The following is a 19,582-nucleotide window of genomic DNA, read 5'->3' as shown; positions in this document are numbered from 1 at the left end:
ACATCATTTTTTTAAAACAAAGTTCTGCTGGGAAAACTTTTCTGTGTAATCTGGAGAAAGACAATCTTAATATACCAGAAAACTCTTTTGACGGTATCTATTTGGACTTCTGATGCATCCCAGGATGTTTCATGGCCCCACCCAGACTGCACCCCTGGGCCTGACGGGGTTCACAGCTGCCCTCTCCCCTCTTCCCCAGCTGCCCGCGAGACCTAACAAGGTAACAAGAATGGCCCCATTGGAATTTTAGACTGGGCTCCACTCTGGGACCTTCTGGAGGCTTGCCAAACCAGACAGCAAAAAATTAGCCTGCAGTTCCTGACATGAGAAATTTTAGGAGAAATTGAAATCAGGGACATATGCTTTTTTTTTTTTTTTTCCCTGCAAGTCACACTTCATAAAAGTCACAAGTAATCTTTAAATTTAGGGGAAAATGCTTTGGGGGAAGCTTTGGTTTATTTTGGTTACCCCTATCTGTATTCTTGTATTTGTTATTAATTTTGGAACATGGCTTCTTCCTATCACAAGTAGTTAAATACAAATTAAACATTTGCTAAGACATGAGTATCCAGAAGGTGGTGGGCTTGGAGAGAAGAGATCCCAGCCCTGGTCCTTCCCACCCTTTAGCTTAGGGACTTTAGGAAAATCACTTAATGTCTCTGGGCTTCCCAAGAATCAAACAAAGGCTTGTAGAAGAGCACCAAGGTGATTATGTCAGCTCCTCCCCCCGCCCTTTTTTTTCTTTTGCTGGTGAAAATATGTGAGAGAGAAAGAGGGGGATCCCTACCACCAACTGTCTGAAATGAGAAAGTTTGGGGACACAGAAGAAGAGGAGGTGGAGAGAAAACCTTAATACTGGGCATCATGAGCAGACCCAGAGATAACTTATTTGGGGTTGTTTTTCTTAAAAAACTTACTGAAATACAGTTAATTTACAATGTTGTGTTAGTTTCAGGTATACAGCAAAGTTATTCAGTTATCATCTTTTTTTAGATTATTTTCCATCACAGGTTATTACAAAATACTGAATATAGTCCCCTGTGCTATACAGTAAGTATTTGTTGGTTACCTATCTTATATATAGTAGTGTGAAAGAGAACTTATTTTGTGAAAACAAAGAGAAGAGGGGAAAAAAGAAGAGACGCCCTTACACACACTCCACTCTCACACAGGATTCTTTTTAAACGTAATTAAGCACCCAATCTCTACCTTGCGAATGCCGTGTTTCTACTCATTAAGACGTAGACAGGCACAGGAAAAATGCACATCTATTAAACACCTGCTCAATCTGAGAAAAAAGGCCGGTAAGCAGGACAAATGTTTTTAGCTTATCCATATTTTCTGATTTGTCTACAATGAGTTTCTATAACATGCAATAATATTGAAAATATTTTGTAAGTGAATAAGGGGAAGACAGATTTTTTTTTCATCTTTGCATCTGTCTTGTCTTCTGAAAATGGCAGGATTCCCTGGAAATAGAGATGTTTCTTGCTGTTGGTTTTGAGAATGGTAGTTAATTAATTGTAGTTGATCTTCACGGTATAGAATGAGGGTGATCTGATGCCCTCAGTGGTTTAACACTATTTAACATAAAATATTAAGGAATGACAACCAGGGAGCCATGTATCAGTATATTTTCTTAATATTTTTTATTATTCCAAATTGTAAACATTTAAACTTTTATTTTCTGCTATTATAAAGGGAGTAGAATAGAATCCTTAAAAAATACTATTAAAGATGATGACGATATAGAGAAGACTTTAAAATTAGAGAAGACTTTAAAATGAGAGAAACAGGCTTAAAACAGGTCTTTTATTTGAATACTGAATACATTCTATTTGTACAGAGTGTGCTGGAGATGAAGTTTATTAAAGGAAAAAAACCACTGGCAGAAATACAATTAAAATGGGGAAAAAATCGAATATAACACAAATGACAAATAGATACAAGAGCATTCTATGAAGCCCACTTAGGGCATTCCATCATCTGATAAGTTATAGTTTATAGTTTAAACTTACTCCAGACATGAGTATTTGGAACCACCATCTATAAAACATGACATAGAAAATCAAAGAGTACATCACAATTTATGATGTACATCACAATTTCATTAAAATATCTTTAATGAAATCAGAATCTAACAATTAGAACACAGTTAAACTATTTATTTAAAAAAAAAACAAAAATCCTTCAAACTAGTGTCCATATTAGAGGCGACAGTGTTTCTTGGGTAGTTTCCAACATAAAATAAGACCACATTGAACATTCCATACTGGAATTTATCTTTTCGGGACAAACAGTAGGCTTCTGGCCGTTAGAGCAGAAAGACTCAGATTCAGTTTTCATTTTCTCTGGATTCTCAAAGCAGCAGTAACTGAAGTCTCAGGATCATCAACAGGCTGGATTAAAACAAAAGACAGGCAAGGGGAGGTGACTCAGGAGGTGAGAGAAGGCTCACGTGCCCACTTAACCTGTGTGGTACTGGACCCTGACTTCCAGGGTTCGGCTCTGCTGCTACTCCCTGGGCCAGAGATGCTCTCAGGATCCCTGTACTTGAACTTCCCAGATGTGACTGAACTGGCCACTTAAAAAATGTTCACTAAGTGAAGGAGAAAAATCAGAACTTAATGTTCTGAAAATCTGGGCTGAACTTTCATAAGAGAAAGGTTAGGAAACAAAATTTTCAATAGATAGTAAAGGCAAGGAGCTTGAAAAACTCATCAAGGGGAAATTTTGTGTTATTATTACAATCTCAGCTACTTTCCAAGCTTGAAGTCGTGTCTTTTTAACCTATAAACCCTACTTTGACTTTCCACTACCAAGTATCATCATTAGAACAGGACTCTCATTAGAAATCAGGCCTGTATAATCACACTTTTGTTCCCAAATCATAAACATTATATCCAGTCACGCTAGAAAATTCTATTGAAAAGTAGAAAGCAGAAAATTTCTCATTCCATTACTAACATGAAGTATTTGAAGTATTTCCTTCCTATCTTGTTTTTCTATACACAAACTTTCAAAAAATTGAGATCACACTATATTTGGTTGTTTATTCTGTTTTTATCTCCTATTTCGTCATTAATATTTTCAAACAATCACTAAATGGTTTTTGAAAACATGAGATGCAATGCTTGCTCAATAATCCACTAAGTGGAAAAACAATTATTGAACCATTTCTTTACTGGTGAATTTTCAAGCTGCTTCTAATTTTTCAGCTCATCATATCTTCAACTAGACACAGAGTTGTAATAGACATTAGTCTTTGTATATATCTCATTATTTTTTTAGCATAAATTGCCAAAAGTGAAAACCTACATCAAAGAAAATGAACACATTGACAGTTTCAATATATAAAGGCAGCTTCCAAGAAGAATTTAAAATGTTATGCACAAATTTTTACTTGGGAATGTGCTTAATCTCATGGAAAGAATTACTGAGATTAAGAGAAATGTGAAGCTCCCTGTTTATCTTTTTTAAAAATATTAAGTTTTCTCCCTTAAAAACTCAAAATAACTGTGAGAGACTGTTACTGTCAAACTCTCTAAGAGAGATATCAGATTTAAATGAATACACTTACTGCCTCAGACAGGTAAATCATGAGAAAAAATGAGGCTGATTTTAATTCTTTATTCTGAAAAAGGTATAATTGTGTACATGTGATCAGATACTATAGCAACACTAAGTATATTTGATAAAAAACATTCCCAGGCACATAAATGTCAGCAATTGATTGAATGGATGATGTTTTAAGGTTTTATAGTCATGCTAACTGTAATAAAATTACTTTGACCTTTCAAGTTAAAACTGACTTTTGCCCAAAATTCAGCACTTCAAAATGACAGCAGAGGAAAGAATAGATCAAAATAGGTTTTTCTTACCTTAAACCTGCAACCAGTCCAGCTGGCATGATTTTCTTGGACCTCTTAAATCTCACCCCCATCATGGTGGTCAGGAAGAAAGCTGTAACTAAAAACAGACCAGTGCATGAACCAGGGCCTCAAACATGTTATCAGTGCTTGCTTGTGAAACAGATGGATTTGATTTCAGCTTTTTAATATAACAATGATTATGTGTTGGTACTGAGTTGCTATGTTCTTGAAAAGATAAAGTGTTCTGTCAAAATACTTTATAAATTAGCTAACCAAAAAGGTTTATGAGTAAATAAGCATGTTAAAATCCATTACTGAAATATCTTGAAAAGAAAAAGTGTTTTTCTAAGTTAAATTTCTATTTATAGAACACTCCTGGGAAGGCCAGGACTGTATCTTTTCCAAGTTTCCTCAGGAATACTAGGCAGTATGCCTAGACTCACAGGAGACATCCAATAAATGGAAGGAAAAGAATCAGTTTCTAAAGTGAATCTTTAAAGTAAGACTGATTAATAAAATAATAGCAGGAAAAGGCTGGCTTTATTTTGTAGCATTCCATTTTCAAAAAAATGAAAGCTTGGAGACAAAATATATAACAACAGTCTAATAATAATACAAATACAGAGGCACCATACCAGCTTTCTAGGAGCTGAACCACTATGATAAGAGATTATGTAAGAGACCAGGCCATTGATATCACAATTTAAGAACAACTTTAAAGGCAAAATCACTTGCTGATACACAAATCAACATGACTGGCAATAAGATATATTAACTGTTTAAGTGCATATGAATAAAATGCCCAATATATGTGTATCATTTTTTAAAATATTTATTTACTTGGCTGTGCCAGGTCTTAGTTGCAGCATGTGGGATCTAGTGCCCTGAACAGAAGTTCAGACCTACACTCCCTGCATTAGAAGGCAAAGTCTTAACCGTTGGACAGTCAGGGAAGCCCCAGCCTTGCTTTCCTAGGTTCAATCTTAAGGCAAAGTGGGATCTAAAAGCAGTTTGTAAATTCAATAAAACAATCCAAGACGGTCTCTTTTTAGATATTTTCACAGTAATAAAAAACTATGCTAACATGCATTTAGAAGGGTTAGCAGAAAATTCAGACATAATTCCTCATTTTTTCTAATTTTATTTTTTCTAATTTTATTTTCTCTTCCTAGTAACAAACTTTACAGAAATATTCTTCTGAGGCCTGGCAGCAACATCATTACTTTTGATCGGGTATGTGTAGAAAGGAACAAGAATAGTGTTCCATCTCCATACAAGCATTTTGCCACCTGCCAACTCACCAGTATTTTCTAGGACACCTGGGCTGGGTATTAAAAAGCTACCCCCAAGCTTTGATTCTGCATAACCAGGGAAAAAACGCCTTACACAGTGACAGCTTTACATCTCGCTTGTCATTGGAGACACGGTAAGCTCCATAGCCAGCCAAAAATCCAATGAAAAGACCAGCAATCAGAGACAGAACACCACCTGGAGCGGAAAAAAAAAGTAAGGGTTCAGATAGAAAATCCACAAATGAAGACATGCCTTTATCACTTAATGTGTGATATATGCAACAAGTGGAAAAAAATGTGTTTCTTCTTGGGCACTGTAACTGGACAAGGCCAAATCATGTATCAGCTATCCATGGACAGTTTCTAAGAAATGACTGTTTCATGCAGAACCCCAAGTACACAGCAATGGGAGGGATGGGTGTGGAGTTAAAGCCTGCCTTGGAGTAGTGCTTCCAATGCAACTGCATGATCTTAGACAATTATCTAACTTCTTTATGCCCCTCTTTTATTCCCCCTATTCTCTTTGCCTCTATTATTTCACTCTCAGGTTGTGATGATAAAAATAAGATAAATGATATTTTCAACTCATGGAGGTAGAGGGGGTCCTATGCAAACCAAGCAGTGGTTCTGTCCTGAGTAATTAACAAAGCTTCCAGCCTCAATACATCAGGATTCAGGGGTGGATCAGGACCACAATGAGTAACAGGAAAAACTTGGTCACTGATTCAGCTAACCAGCTGCCAACCCATCCCCTTCCCCAGCCAGTACCCGCCCAGCGTTGCCCCGGGCACCCGGACAGACAGAGAGGACTTCTTTTGCCCAGGGTAGGGAGCAAGAGGGTACACATCAGTGATACTGTGACCAACACACATAGTCCCCACTTCAAGGCACTCACTCTATTTAGAATCTATCAGATTGGAATCTCTAGGGTCAAGGCACCTCTGGGGTTTTTTTTTTTTTTTGAGGAGAGGGATTTAAATGTATCATGTATTTTTATTGAAGTATAATTGATTTACAGTGTTGTGTTAGTTACTGATGTACAGCAAAGTGATTCAGTTACAAGGCATCTCTGTTTTTTAAAACATCTACAGAAAATTCAGATTGCAGCAGGGTTAAGAACCATTACAGCAATGCACACACACACACACACACACACACCCCCATCCAGAAACCGAAGCCACGTGCACTAGGTTCCAGCTTAATTCTTCAGGCAACAAGTGGAAGCAGCTGTCTTATAACTAAAGTAACCCTCTCCTGCCACACCCTCCAGCAACACCAACACACACACACACACACACACACACACACGCGCGCACGCTCTCTCTCTCTTTTTCCTACACCTCAGAGAAAAAATCACGTCACTAGCAACCCACTTCAGTACTCTTGTCTGGAAAATCCCATGGACAGAGGGGCCTGGTGGGCTGCAGTCCATGAGGTCGCTAGGAGTAGGACATGACTGAGCAACTTCACTTTCACTTTCATGCACTGGAGAAGGAAATGGCATCCCACTCCAGTATTCTTGCCTGGAGAATCCCAGGGACGGGGGAGCCTGGTGGGCTGCCATCTATAGGGTCGCACAGAGTCAGACATGACTGAAGCGACTTAGCAGCACCAGCAGCAGCAAAAAATCACTAAAAGAAGTAACTTTCAAAACCATATAGACCTGAAATTCAAGTCCTCCAATGTCACTAATAAAACAGTCTTCAAAATATAACTTCATTTTATGAATTTCTAAAAAAATAAGAAAGTGAATTGTGGGGCACTGTGACTATATAAATGCATTTACCTTAAAACAAACTAAAATAGAAAACTTGGCCTTTCATTTTTTCTCCGTGAAAGTCTTTTATCAACTGCGTGTTTTCTCCATCTTGGGACAGAGATGAAGAGACCACTTCAGATATTATATCTAAGTACTGAACAAATTTTCTGTTGCAACACACAACATCAACATAATTCATTTTGACACTTTCGCGACCCCATGGACTATATAGTCCATAGAATTCTCCAGGCCACAAAAGTGGAGTGGGTAGCTGTTCCCTTCTCCAGGATATCTTCTCAACCCAGGGATCAAACCCAGGTCTCCCACATTACAGGCGGATTCTTTACCAGCCTGAGCCACAAGGGAAGCCCTTCTGACACTATGAGTATGTAACAAAAAACAAACTCATCTGATAATAAGTGAGTAGCCCTGAGGAGGTTAAGTCAATTAATTATGCAACTGATATTAACAGATGAAGGGGACCCAGACACCCAGGCTCTGTTCACCCAGCTGCAGGGAACCCCCCTACTTCCCCGAATCCTCCCACCACATGCTGGTCCTCAGCCACCTGAGGACTTCATGTCCTATTTATAGACTCCTCAGATGATCGCAGCACAACCTCCCACCAGGTCCTTTTGATGAAAAATCTGGTTTGGCCTCACCTCTCCGCTTATATCCCAAAATGCTTCCGAATGTCACCAGGGCTGCATAACCAAAACCAATCAGGTCCATTGGCAAGGTTCAAGTCTAAAGCAAGGGGGAAGGGACATATTTTACAAGATAAAAAGAGTCTGGGGGAGCAAATGTATATAAAAATGATGTGCATTCCACAGAATTATATAAATTAATTTCTGTTCACTAAGAAAAGCGCAGCTAGATTTTCCCCCTCTCCCAAGGGCACTCAGCCGCCGTCCCCCCCAACCCTCATCACTCTCAAGATCACTCAGTGAGACACCTGAGGCTGATTTTCCTTTCCCGTCTGCCAAGACTTGCTGTCCTCTCAGTTGGGGACGCCTTTCCACCTCCCCAGCAAGACTTCTGCTCTAGTTAGCCTGGTCTCCTAGGGGGGCAGTGACCCTACCATGTTCACTTTGCATTCCCGTGCCTGGAACTTGCCCCCTTCTCCCGGACCTACATTCTCTAGGAACCATCTCCCTCTGAACCTACTTTCTTTCTCAGCCACACCCCTAACTTCCTTAACTTTGTCCCTTCTCAGCCACACCCCTAACCTCCTTAACCACGCCCCTTCTCAACCACACCCCCAGTCTCCTTAACCACGCCCCTCCTCAGCCACACCCCTAACCTCCTTAACCACTCCCACCTGCGCCGTCCACCTGGTCTGGAGTGTCTGCTCTTCTAACTTCCTTGACCTTAACCCTATCTTGTAATTCTTTTCTTTTTGTACCCGCTCCTCTTCACATCTAAGAACAGGAAAGGGGTAACAAGGACGTGTGCTTGTTGACTGATTCCCTTTCAACGTGCTCTTTGCTTTGTTGTGAGACAGCTCCCCTGTGGTGGCAGAGACACCCACGCTTGGTCCACGGGAAGCCACTGAAGGATGCAACGCAATGCAGCCCTGGCAGGAAGTTAACTGAGTGACCGTGAGATCCTGCAGGCCTCACAGAAGCAGCTGAAACACCCACGGGTGAAAAGTTCGAAGAAACTCCACGGAAATCCTGCCTGGAATTCTCCAAGACGTAGGAGAGTGCTGGCTACAGGCTGGACACATGGCCTCTGGTCACTAGTGGCTGCTGGACCCTGGACCATGCCCCATCCCTAAAAGGCCAACTCCTCCAAAATGAGGCGAATAGATGAGATAAGCTCTAGTTTGTTGGGTGGTTTTTTTTTTTTTTTAAATTCTAAGATTCCTGGCGGTGACTGCACACTTTTTACATCTCTATTTTCTCCCTGGGAAAATTAATTATCTTTGTATACACCAGGAATGGTATATGAGAATTTTTTGTATTTTCACAATTTTCTCACTGTTTGCCATTTAGGTTAACCTGGTCTTTAATTCTCTGTAGCAACTGGTAACAAACTCGCCCAGAAGAATGGAAAAGTAGAGTAAGCTAGCACTTACTGTGAGGAAGGGTCTGGGGTTGGGAGCCCAAGGCACAGGAGGGGATGGCTCTGAAAAGGAGGCAACGATGGAAGATTCTCAATGTCTGTGGGATGAAGAATTAGAACAGGATGGTTGTTGACGCCCAAGAAGTGGTCCAGTGGGGCTGAATATAGAAGAAGGACCTGTGTTCCAAAACCATGGTTAAATCATAATGAGGATGTCGTTCCTGAGCAGTTACCACGTGCCAGGCACCACTGCAAGGCCTTATATGTACCAGCTCATTTAATTATCACCACAACCCTAGGAGGTAAGTACTATCATTACCCACTTTGCAGATGAGGCGACTAAAGAACAGAAAAGGCAAGCAGCAGCCCCGAGGTCACACAGCAGAACCAAGATAGCAGACTCAGAGAAGTTTCATTCCTAATCAGCAGTACTTCCAAAAACTAAGTTAGGTGCCAAAAGAGTGAACGTGCAAGTGAGACTGAAGTTCATGAAAGTTCTGAATTCTGGGTTAAGCACTTCTTGGCTTCGTAGCTTAGCCCACCCTGCACTGGCTTCCACCTGGAGACCTATCACCCTCAGCCCTGTGAGCACCTCACATCCAGTCCTACTTCCTGTCTTTCTCAAGGAGCCCATCACATTCCACAGTGTATGCTTGGCTTCACCAATGTGTAATGTTAGGCACCTTCCTTAATCTCTCTGTATCTCAGTTTCTCCATCTGTAAAGCAGGGATAATAAAAATACCTACCTCACAGAGTTGCTGTGGTGATGAAATGAGTTAATGCTGTAAGGCACTCAGAACCCATGCCTGGCACACACTGAACACCCAACAAATATTAGCTGCTCAAATGATGATTCCTCCCTTTCGCTCTTACACCCATTTTTAAGCTTGATGTGAACAAGGGCAATACTACATCAGCACAATGAGAAATCAACTGAGGCAGGGTGATTTATGATGCAGGCATTCATAGACTCAAACCATAATATTACCGATATAACTTGCATGTATACTCAATTACATCAACGACTATCTCTTGGGTGTCTTCTATGTGCAGGAAGCAGGAAGAGATGGAAAGCTCCACTGATGGACACGGCCCTGGTCTTCCAAGACTTCCAGCGCAGCACCGGGAAGGCCGCAGCTGCCTGAGGAAGCCCTCAGAGGAGAGGCACAGGCCCTATAACCAGGAGCTCCACCCTCCCAGGCTGGCAGCCTAAGCTTCATTCTGTGAGGAAGCAGGGACCCAGCTGGGGCCTTGAGGCGGGCAGCAGTAAAGCAAGGGAGGAGTCTGGCAAGGAAGGGTGTGTGCTAGGCAGAAGGGAGACACCTACCAAACCCTAGTGGCGTGAGACAGCATGGCATGGTTTTAAAATGGAGAGAGGTGCAAGGGGTGTGAAAAGAGCAGGTGCTGCTGTGTAAGGGCCAGACTACTCCTGGAAGCCCTGTAAAGGGAGTCTGGTAAAGATGGGCTGGGAGGCTGATGCAGTAAGCCAAGCAAGAGATGATGGTGGTCTGGCCTGGAGAAATGAGAGTGGAGTGAGGTGGACAGGTCAGGGGGTTGAGTCAACAAGCCCGGAGTGGGGGAGTGGGGGTGGGGGGAACAGGGACGGGATGAGTCTCTGGCTTGGACCACTAGTGGGGAGGAGAGCCTTGATGCTGTTTCCTGAGACAGGGAAGCAACATGTTCAGTCTAAGATGACCAACACACAGTCAGGAGGTGAAGTTATGAGAGAGATCACTCATCATCAGGTGGTAACTTAGGACCCTAATTTTTTCCTTAAGTCAATCACCTGCTGTGGAAGGCTGGTTCCTTTCCCTCCTCTGAGCCCCCCAGTTTTTCCTCTGATCCTCTCTTGGGGCCCTGATGTAGAGTCACTTCCCTTGAGCTCTCTCCTCTGCACCAGTCAAGGTCCTTGAGGACTAAACTCAGGAATAACTTCTGCCTTAAGATACTCTGAAACCGACCTACCCTCGGTATAGCTCTATTGCCAGGAAAAAGCCCTTCATAGCCTTAGGGAGCCGAGTGTCGTTCTAAGGAGGCAAAAGAAATCTATTCTCAACTGTTGTAAGGGTTTACAGCGAAAATCCCAACAAAAGGCAATTCGCCTTGTCGCTCCTTTTCCGTTGCAGGACTGTTTGATTTGCTCAGAATCACAGAGGAAAGCCAGAGGCTGCGTTAACAAGGCGGGGACGGGAATGAAGATGGTGTGCGCGTTGCATCACGTGCTCCCATGGCAAATGCAATGCCCAGCCCTTGGAAAGGCCAGAAAGCATCTTGGGCGCAATGCACCAAAACGACTTACTGCACAGCGCACAAAACTAGGTGACAGGGCCCTGCCTTGTCCCTAGCCCTCCGAAATTTGGAGAACCCACTAAGAGATCTCCCTAAGCTATTATATAAAAAGCATTTCCATATGCTGAGTATCAATAATTACCTACCTTTTATAAGGTCGGACCCGGGGGCCATGATGGGCCACCCCTCCTCTCCCTCCCACCGGAGAGAAGGTCCCTAATGGAAGGATCCTCCCAGATCCTGGGGATCAATGACAGCACACTTCCCGGGTTGCCATGATGAGCCGCCCCTCCTCTACCCCGCCGGCGGGGGGGGGGGAAGTCCCTATCCGCTAACGGAGGGAGCCTCCCGGATCCCAGGGGACGAATAACAGCACACTTCACCGGCTAAAGCCGCCCCACTGGCCATCCCTCGCAATGTTCATATATAAACAAACTTCTAACACGGTCTGAGCCGCATGGACTTCCTGGACCTGCCCCGTTCGGGTCTGGGAACCCCACCCGGGAGCGCTTCCCCATTAAAGCCTGTTAGACACTCTTTTCGTGTCCTGGTCGTCTTTTACCTAACATTTGGCGCCCAACGTGGGGCCCGAGATGAGGGCCCATCCCGCGACGAGTGGGATTTGCAGCCCCCTCGGGTCTGGCCTGCACCGGACCAGGTCACCCCGTCACCCCTCCGGGACCATTCAACCGTCTGGCAGGATACAGGGTAAGTTCCATCGGTCGGGCTCTGGGGGTTTTTGCTTCCATGGCAATTATGCCTAGGGTGTCCCGGTTCCGGTAAATCGAGGCCACGTCTGGACCCCTCCTCCGCAAGCCAGGCTTGCTTTCTCGCCGCCTATCAATTTGGAGACGTCCATCTTGGCTGAGTGGCCTTCTCGCTGGGTTGACGACCTGTTCGGGGACACCTGACCAGACCACTCCCAGTCCCGTTAACGACTGGTCCAGGACCTTTGATTCACAATCGCCATGGGGGCAGCTCCCTCCAAGCCCGACCGGCCCTGGTCTACACCACTAGAATGTTTACTTGCCAACCTCAGAACTCTACACATCTCCGGAGAAATTCGTTCCCAACGCTTAACCTACCTTTGTTCTGAGGCATGGCCTCAATATTCTTTAGATAACGGCTCACAATGGCCGCCGACTGGAACTTCCGATTTAAGCATCCTCCGTGACTTAGATAATTACTGCCAGAAGACAGGAAAATGGTCTGAGGTACCCTACGTATGGGCTTTCTGGCTGTTGCACTCCTGTCCCACCCTATATACCCACTGTTCCCCTTCTGAAACTCTCCTAACTATCGCCCTTGCCAACTTCTCCCGTGTCCTCCCCTCCTCCACCGCCCTCACAGCCCAGCCCTCCTGTGACAAAGCCACCTCTATATCCACCCCTCCCTTCATGCCCGGCTTCACCGACCTCCCCCACACCAACCTCCCCTCTATCGCCCTCACCCACTCCCTCCATATCCAGCTCTCCTGTGACTATGCCTCCCGCAGCTCCCCTGACTCTGTCTCTCCATCCACCCCTTCCCCCTCATCACCTCCTCCCACCGACTGTCCTCACAGCCCAGCTCTCCTGTGACTACGCCTCTCGCCACTCCCCTGGCTCCACCTCAATATCCGCCCCTTCCTCCATGCCCCCCACCCCCTTTCTGACTCACCAGTCAGCTCACACACAAGGTCTCAGACCACTCCCAATCTGCCACCAGCTCCCCTGCTTCCTTTCCCCCAGGTGGCCGGCCCAGAGGGTCTCACCCCTGTCCACGTGCCCTTTTTACTCCAACATCTTGCCTATGTTCAACAGCGGCTAGGCTCCTACTCGGCCAACCCCTCTAACTACATCAAAAACTTTACCCAGCTGTCTCGGTCTTACGCCCTCACCTGGCAAGACATGTTTGTCATCCCGGGGTCCACTACTACCCCAGAGAAAAGAAAGGCCATTTGGGCTGCAGCAAGAGTGGTAGCAGATCGGAGACATGCAGCCAACCCAGCAGACCCAGCCCGGCCACCCGGAGCAGCTGCTATTCCAGACGTAGACCCAGACTGGGACTATCAAGAGGGACAGAGAGGGAAGGCCATCATTCAATACATGATAGAATGCCTACTGGAGGGAATGGAGACCACCTCCCTTAAGGTAGTAAGCCTACTTAAACTAGATGAAGTGACCCAGGCCCCGATGAAAACCCGGCAGCCTTTCTTAACAGGCTGACAGAGGCTCTCACCACCTATACCCGGATTGCCCCAGATTCTCCGGCGGGGGTTACTACCCTAGCCAACCATTTTATATCCCAATCAGCTTCAGACATCAGAAAAAAACTCTCCAAGGTTGAGGATGGGCCTCAGACCCCGCTCCGAGACCTGGTAAAAATGGCCCAGGAAGAAGCCACCGAAGCCAGCTGCAAGGCAAGGCTTAAACAAAAGGCCGAACTCCAGGCTAACCTCCTTGAGAGACACACCCAGGCACTGGTAGCAGCCCTGCGGCCGGCCACGGGACAGAGGGTGGGTTCCCAGAAGCCACGGCCAGGAGCCTGCTTCAAATGCAGTCATGAGGGCCACTGGGCCCGCCAATGCCCAAACTCCTGGCTCCGGACAAAGCCCTGCCCTCGCTACAAATAGCCGGGACATTGGGCGAGTGATTGTTCCTGGGCGACTCAGGCCCCAGCCATACCGGGCCAAGGTCTGAGCTCCCAAAAGGACATTTCCTCCCCGCACCCCACCTTGGAACTTCTCTCCTTTGGTGAAGATTGACGGTGCCCAGACTCGGGGACCCCCATGACCCAAGCCGAGCCCAGGGTAATGCTTCAAGCGGCGGGTAAGTCTATCAATTTCTTGATGGATACGGGGGCTGCTTACTCGGTCCTTCCCTCCTTCGGGGACACCTTGCATCCTTCCCAGGTCTTGGTGGTGGGTATAGATGGCACATCTTCACAACCCTTGCAGACTGGGCCACTGTCCTGTCAGCTTGATCACTTCCTGTTCACACACTCTTTTCTGATAATCCCTTCATGCCCCACTCCCCTGCTGGTGCGGGACATTTTAGCTAACCTTAGGGCCACCATTCACCTACCTCTCTCACTTTCCCAATCTCTCACCTTGCCCCTACTCCTCCTCTGCTCCCCTGAGGCTCCAGTTGTCAACCCTACCATCTGGGACACTGAAATCCCTCTGGTAGCAACCCATTATACCCCCGTCCTGATCAAACTACGTGATCCTTCCCACTTTCCAAGCCACCCTCAATTCCCCATCTCTCAGACTCACCTACGTGGTCTTAAGCCAATCATGGACCGTCTCTTAGGCCAGAGCCTCCTAGTCCCGATGGCCTCGCCCTGCAATACCCCCATTCTCCCAGTACGGAAAGTTGCTGGTGGCTACCGACTGGTCCAGGACCTTCGACTGATAAACGAGGCCATGATCCCTGCCCATCCGATTGTCCCCAATCCCTATACCTTACTTTCTGACATCCCTAGCAGTACGACTCACTTTACTGTCATAGACCTCAAAGATGCCTTTTTCACTATTCCCTTACACCCAGACTGCCAATTCCTCTTTGCTTTCACATGGACCGACCCAGAAACCCGACAGTCCTCCCAGCTAACATAGACAGTCCTCCCCCATGGGTTTAGAGACAGCCCCCATTATTTGGCCAGGCTCTGGCCTGGGATCTGCCCTCTGGCCCCTAGTGTCCTCTTACAGTATGTGGATGACCTTCTGCTCTGCAGCCCCTCACAAGCTCTCTCTCAGACACATACCACTATTCTTCTTAACTTCCTTAGCTCTAAAGGATACCAAATATCTCAACAAAAGGCCCAACTCACCCAGACCTCTGTGACTTACCTACGTCTAAAGATTACCCCGACAACCAAGGCTCTAACTACTGACAGACTCAGCCTTCTCTGAGACCTCTGCCCCCTTCCACTGGAGAACAAATCTTGTCCTTTTTGGGGTTAACAGGATTCTTCCGGCACTGGGTCCCCAACTATGCTTCACTGGCTAAACCCCTCTACACAGCCGCAAAAGACACCCCCACTGGACCGCTCTCTTCAGAAACAGAGGTCAAAAAGGCTTTCTACAACCTCCGCTCAGCTTTGCTGTCCTCTTCCCCGCTCTTCTGCCCAATCCCAATCTCCCCTATCACCTGTATACTGATGAAAAAGGGGTCATAACCTTTGGAGCCCTCATACAGCCTGCAGGCCCTGAAATGCTGCCAGTGGCATTTATCTCCAAATAGTTAGACCCCACCGCCCGGGGATGGTTCCCCTGCCTACGCGCCCTGGCGGCAGCAGCTTCTCTATACGCAAATGCAAAAAAAAAAAAAAAAAACTAATTCTAGATCAACCCCTAACTATATTCTCACCACACCACCTGGCCGACCTCCTGGTTTCCAAATTCCTGTCAGACCTTAGCAACTCTTGGCTCCAGCAATTCACCTTTACTAAGACACCCCTGCCTCCTGCCAGTGAGTGACACGCCCCGTCCAATGCTTGACTGGCCTCATCCGCTGTGGCTGTTGCCAATCACAACTTTGGCTATACTCTTCGCCATTGGACTGGCTGTCACAGCTCCCCCCAGGACTGGCCGCCCACTCTCTGACTTTCACTGGCCCTTACTTACCTTATCATCTGTTCACTACTCCTGGGGTGCTATTCCTTTAGAATGGCCTGACCTGGCCATATGTCTCTAGCCTGCCTTGAGGACTTTATCTTGACCCTACTACAAGACCTCTGGCTGGCTACCCCGATTATTGACCATGACTCTTTCACCCAGGCAATTTCTGATCTGCACTTACAGGAGACCTTCCTCCTTTTCACAAAAGCTCAAATTGATTTTTTCTCCTTTATCACTCTCCTCCTAATATCATAGCTAAACATGCTCTTGTCACTATTCCTCCTGGCCATGATAACACGGATGGGACAACCTACGCCCTGCCCCGGGGCTACACCAAACGAGACCACAAAAAACTGGGTTCACAGCCTACACTTATGTCCACCGAGACTGTTATGCTCCACCTGCCCAGCCATGCTCTCATGGAGGTAAATGGTATTGGATGGCCAAGAGCCCTGGGACAGCCAAATCAATTCAGCCTCTAACTGCCATAAAGCTGGAGGCAAAGATCTCTGTTTTACCATGCTAACTCACTATGGAATGACAGACGGGAAGGGGGCCCAAGTTCAGAGGCGAAAACAAACCCAACATGAGGTCCAACAGGACCTCATAAAGTTAGCAACTGAAGCCTCTGATCCACACCATGAGCCCAACAACTCCTAGACCAGGTTCATCAGGCGCTCAAACCCCTGGATTTTTCATCCCAAACTTTCACCAGTATCAATGACACCTATCAGACCCTGACTGAAACCTCACCAAACCTCTCATGTTGGCTCTGTCCTCCCTTGAGACCCCGACCGTTCCTTGCCCAACCGATTCCCAGCAAATGGGTAGAGGCCTAAAATCTCACTCGAAATGCCACAAAAGTAACCTGGCCAATGGGGCCCTTGACCACTGAGGTACTGTATCTACCAGCCAATGCCTCTTGCGTTCTGGCCAACGACACCTCATTAACCACAGTGGCCTGTGATGGCTCAAGACGAGGCCCCCTATCCCCAAACCCGCCCAACTGGACTCAGCCTTGCACCCCGGTCTTCCTTATGCCCTATCTGATCATTCTGACACCACAGGTGGTGGAAGACTAGATCCGACCAACCCACCGCCAAGGGAGGGCATTAGCTGCAGCTCCCCTGCTCCTCGGAGGAGCTTTATTCGCAGCCTTAGGACTGGGGGCAGGAGGATTGGGATCAGCCACGCACTTTTGCTATAAGCAGTCCACAGACCTCAATCGAGACCTGGACAAGGTGGCAGACTCCCTGATGGCATTACAGACCCAGATAACCTCTCTGGCAGCAGTGGCTCTCCAAAATCGAAGGGCCCTAGACCTGCTAAGGGCTGAAAAAGGGGGACCTGCCAGTTCCTAGGGGAAGACTGTTGTTTTCTTTTCATTAATGCCTCGGGGATAGTTCAGAACAAGGTCCGAGAGCTGAGAGAAAGCATCAGACTTAGGCCGAGTTGGGCGGTTCCGACTTTTCCGGATGGTGGAAGTCACCTTGGGCAAAATGGCTTCTCCCACTTCTCAGACCCCTCACAGCCTTGCTCCTCATCCTGTTGATAGGACCTTGTGTTTCTCAGATCATCCTCCGGAGGGTCAGGGACCTGACCCAGATGGCTACTGGACAGATGTTGATGGTGGCCGCATACTCCAAACTCCAGTCCAGAGACCCTGAGGCCCCTTAAAGGTCACCGGGATCCAGCCACGACCCTCAGCCCCAACGACGCCCCAGTTCAGCAGGAAGTAGCCAGAAACGATAACGGCGCCCCTTATCCTATCAAAAGGGTCAGAATGTAAGGTCGACCCCTGGGGCCATGATGGGCCACCCCTCCTCTCCCTCCCACCAGCGAGAAGGTCCCTAACGGAAGGATCCTCCCAGATCCCGGGGGCCAATGACAGCACACTTCCCGGGTTGCCATGATGAGCCGCCCCTCCTCTCCCCCGCCGGCGGGGGGAAGTCCCTACGCCCTAACGGATCCCGGGGACCAATAACAGCACACTTCGCAGGCTAAAGCCGCCCCACCGGCCATCCCTCGCAACGTGCATATATAAACAAAGTTCTAACACGGTCGGGGCGCGCGGACTTCCTCGACCTGCCCGGTTCGGTCCGGGAACCCCGCCCGGGAGCGCTTCGCCATTAAAGCCTGTTACACTCTTTTGGTGTCCTGGTCGTCTTTTACCTAACACCTTTGAACTCTTGGGGCTTGAAAGACATTTTCGAGTGAAGTCTGGGTGGTGCTGGGAAGGTTTGAAACCTTACCAAGCATTTCTGCGATGATCCAAGGGCCCCACCCCTTTCTCCATCTCTCCCTAGCTCCGAGAAAGGAGGGAGGACAGGTAGGAGATTCAGGACCTCGGAAGGAAGAAATTCGGGGACTTCCCAGAAAAAGGAGAGAAGCGATCCCCGGAAGAAGAGACTCCATCCCCTGCAAAATCTTCCCAAGTTTCTCGGCATCGTTATCTGCCAATTTCTGCATTTTTGCATGAACATTACGGGCAGAAAGATCTCGAGGTACAGCCAGATGTACAGCTCACCTGCAGCCCCAAGCTCTCCCCGCGGCTGAAAAAAAAAGGTGGGAGCCATCTACGGGAAAACTTCGTACCTGGAACCAAGAAGCTAACCTTGCCGCCAGCGCCTTCCCACTCCGAGAGCTCACCTCTCAGCAGTGGGCGGGGCTGCTGGTTCCGGGAAGCACCGGGCCCCGCCCCCGCAAGCGCATGCGCAGCATTCCCTCTTCCGCAGCTCGATCCTACCGGGTCGGTGCCCTCCCGGTGCAGCGGAGGTTGTTACTTGGCTGTACCACCTGCAGTGCCGGCGCTGTAGCATCTCAGGCGGCGGCCACACCTGGTCACTCGCCCGGGACCCGGTCACTCGCTCGGGACCCGGCCACTCGCTCCGGCGGCACGGCTTTCGGGCCTGGCCCTGATCCTGGGACTGGAGTCTGCTGCCCCCTGCCGGACTGAGCGAGACTGGGCGTGAATCTGGGTGTAACGGGGATTCCAGCTGGCAAAAGATTTTTAACCAGTGTAGAGGTTCCTTCACTTAAGGAGCGTTTGTGGACCTCTCCAGCAGATAGACCCCATTTTCAGCGGAGGGAGCTAAGGTTCGGAGAGGCGAAGGAGTTTTCCACAGACTCAACTCCTAAGTGGGATGCAAAGGTTAGAGCGCGAGTTTGGTTTCAAAGCCCGAGCACCCTTCATTACATCCTACCATCTACGACGTTATCTAGATGTGGTGCGGAGACCAGCATCCTGGTAAAACCCAGGATTTGCCGGGCTTAAGTACCTGAAGGGACCAGGTACAGACTGCCAGAACTGAAAGGCACTAAATCGTGTCTAATCCCAGGGATAAACCTGTGAATCCTGCCTCCAGGCTACAACTTCTCATCTCACTCCAGTTTTGCCTTCCAGGCCACTGCCCGTAGCTCCAACCCTCTTCCTTATATAATAGCTTTTCAGATTTGAAGACGGCGGTCATCTAGGCTATCACTCTGCCATGTCCCCATGGACTGTAGCCCGCCAGGCGCCTCTGTCCATGGAATTCTCCAGGCTAGAATACTGGAGTGGGTCGCCATTCCCGTCTCCAGGGGATCTTCCCAACCCAGGGATCGAACCCAGGTCACCTGCATTGCAGGCAGATTCTTGACCATCTAAGCCACCAGGAAAGCGTCATCTAGGGTTCATCAAGCAGCTCTAGGGTGCCGTGG

The 19,582-nt window shown here is 47.4% G+C and overlaps 1 protein-coding gene across 11 annotated transcripts; it reads right to left on the bottom strand.

The window, feature by feature from the left end:
- Positions 1-1,793: 1,793 nt before the first annotated feature.
- Positions 1,794-18,562, bottom strand: TMEM14A (transmembrane protein 14A). 11 transcript variants are annotated; one of them, XM_060403708.1, is made up of 7 exons: positions 12,731-12,864; positions 12,366-12,466; positions 9,004-9,167; positions 7,586-7,670; positions 5,259-5,360; positions 3,882-3,969; positions 1,794-2,399 (listed from the first exon to the last, which is right to left on the bottom strand). In XM_060403708.1, exons 4-7 carry the CDS (start codon positions 7,653-7,655, stop codon positions 2,360-2,362), a joined length of 300 nt encoding a protein of 99 aa, XP_060259691.1. In that variant the 5' UTR covers positions 7,656-7,670; positions 9,004-9,167; positions 12,366-12,466; positions 12,731-12,864; the 3' UTR covers positions 1,794-2,359. The 11 variants fall into 11 exon arrangements, with proteins under 11 accessions (XP_060259691.1, XP_042093431.1, XP_042093430.1 ...); XM_042237497.2 differs by lacking the exons at positions 12,366-12,466; positions 12,731-12,864 and adding an exon at positions 18,533-18,562 and having other exon boundaries at positions 9,004-9,088; XM_042237496.2 differs by having other exon boundaries at positions 9,004-9,088; positions 12,366-18,540.
- Positions 18,563-19,582: the final 1,020 nt, after the last annotated feature.

Source organism: Ovis aries, chromosome 20, assembly GCF_016772045.2.
Source record: "Ovis aries strain OAR_USU_Benz2616 breed Rambouillet chromosome 20, ARS-UI_Ramb_v3.0, whole genome shotgun sequence".
NCBI classification, from domain to species: Eukaryota; Metazoa; Chordata; class Mammalia; order Artiodactyla; family Bovidae; genus Ovis; species Ovis aries.
Note: the sequence above shows the minus strand (reverse complement) of the source record. Positions and strands in the feature narration are given on the sequence as shown.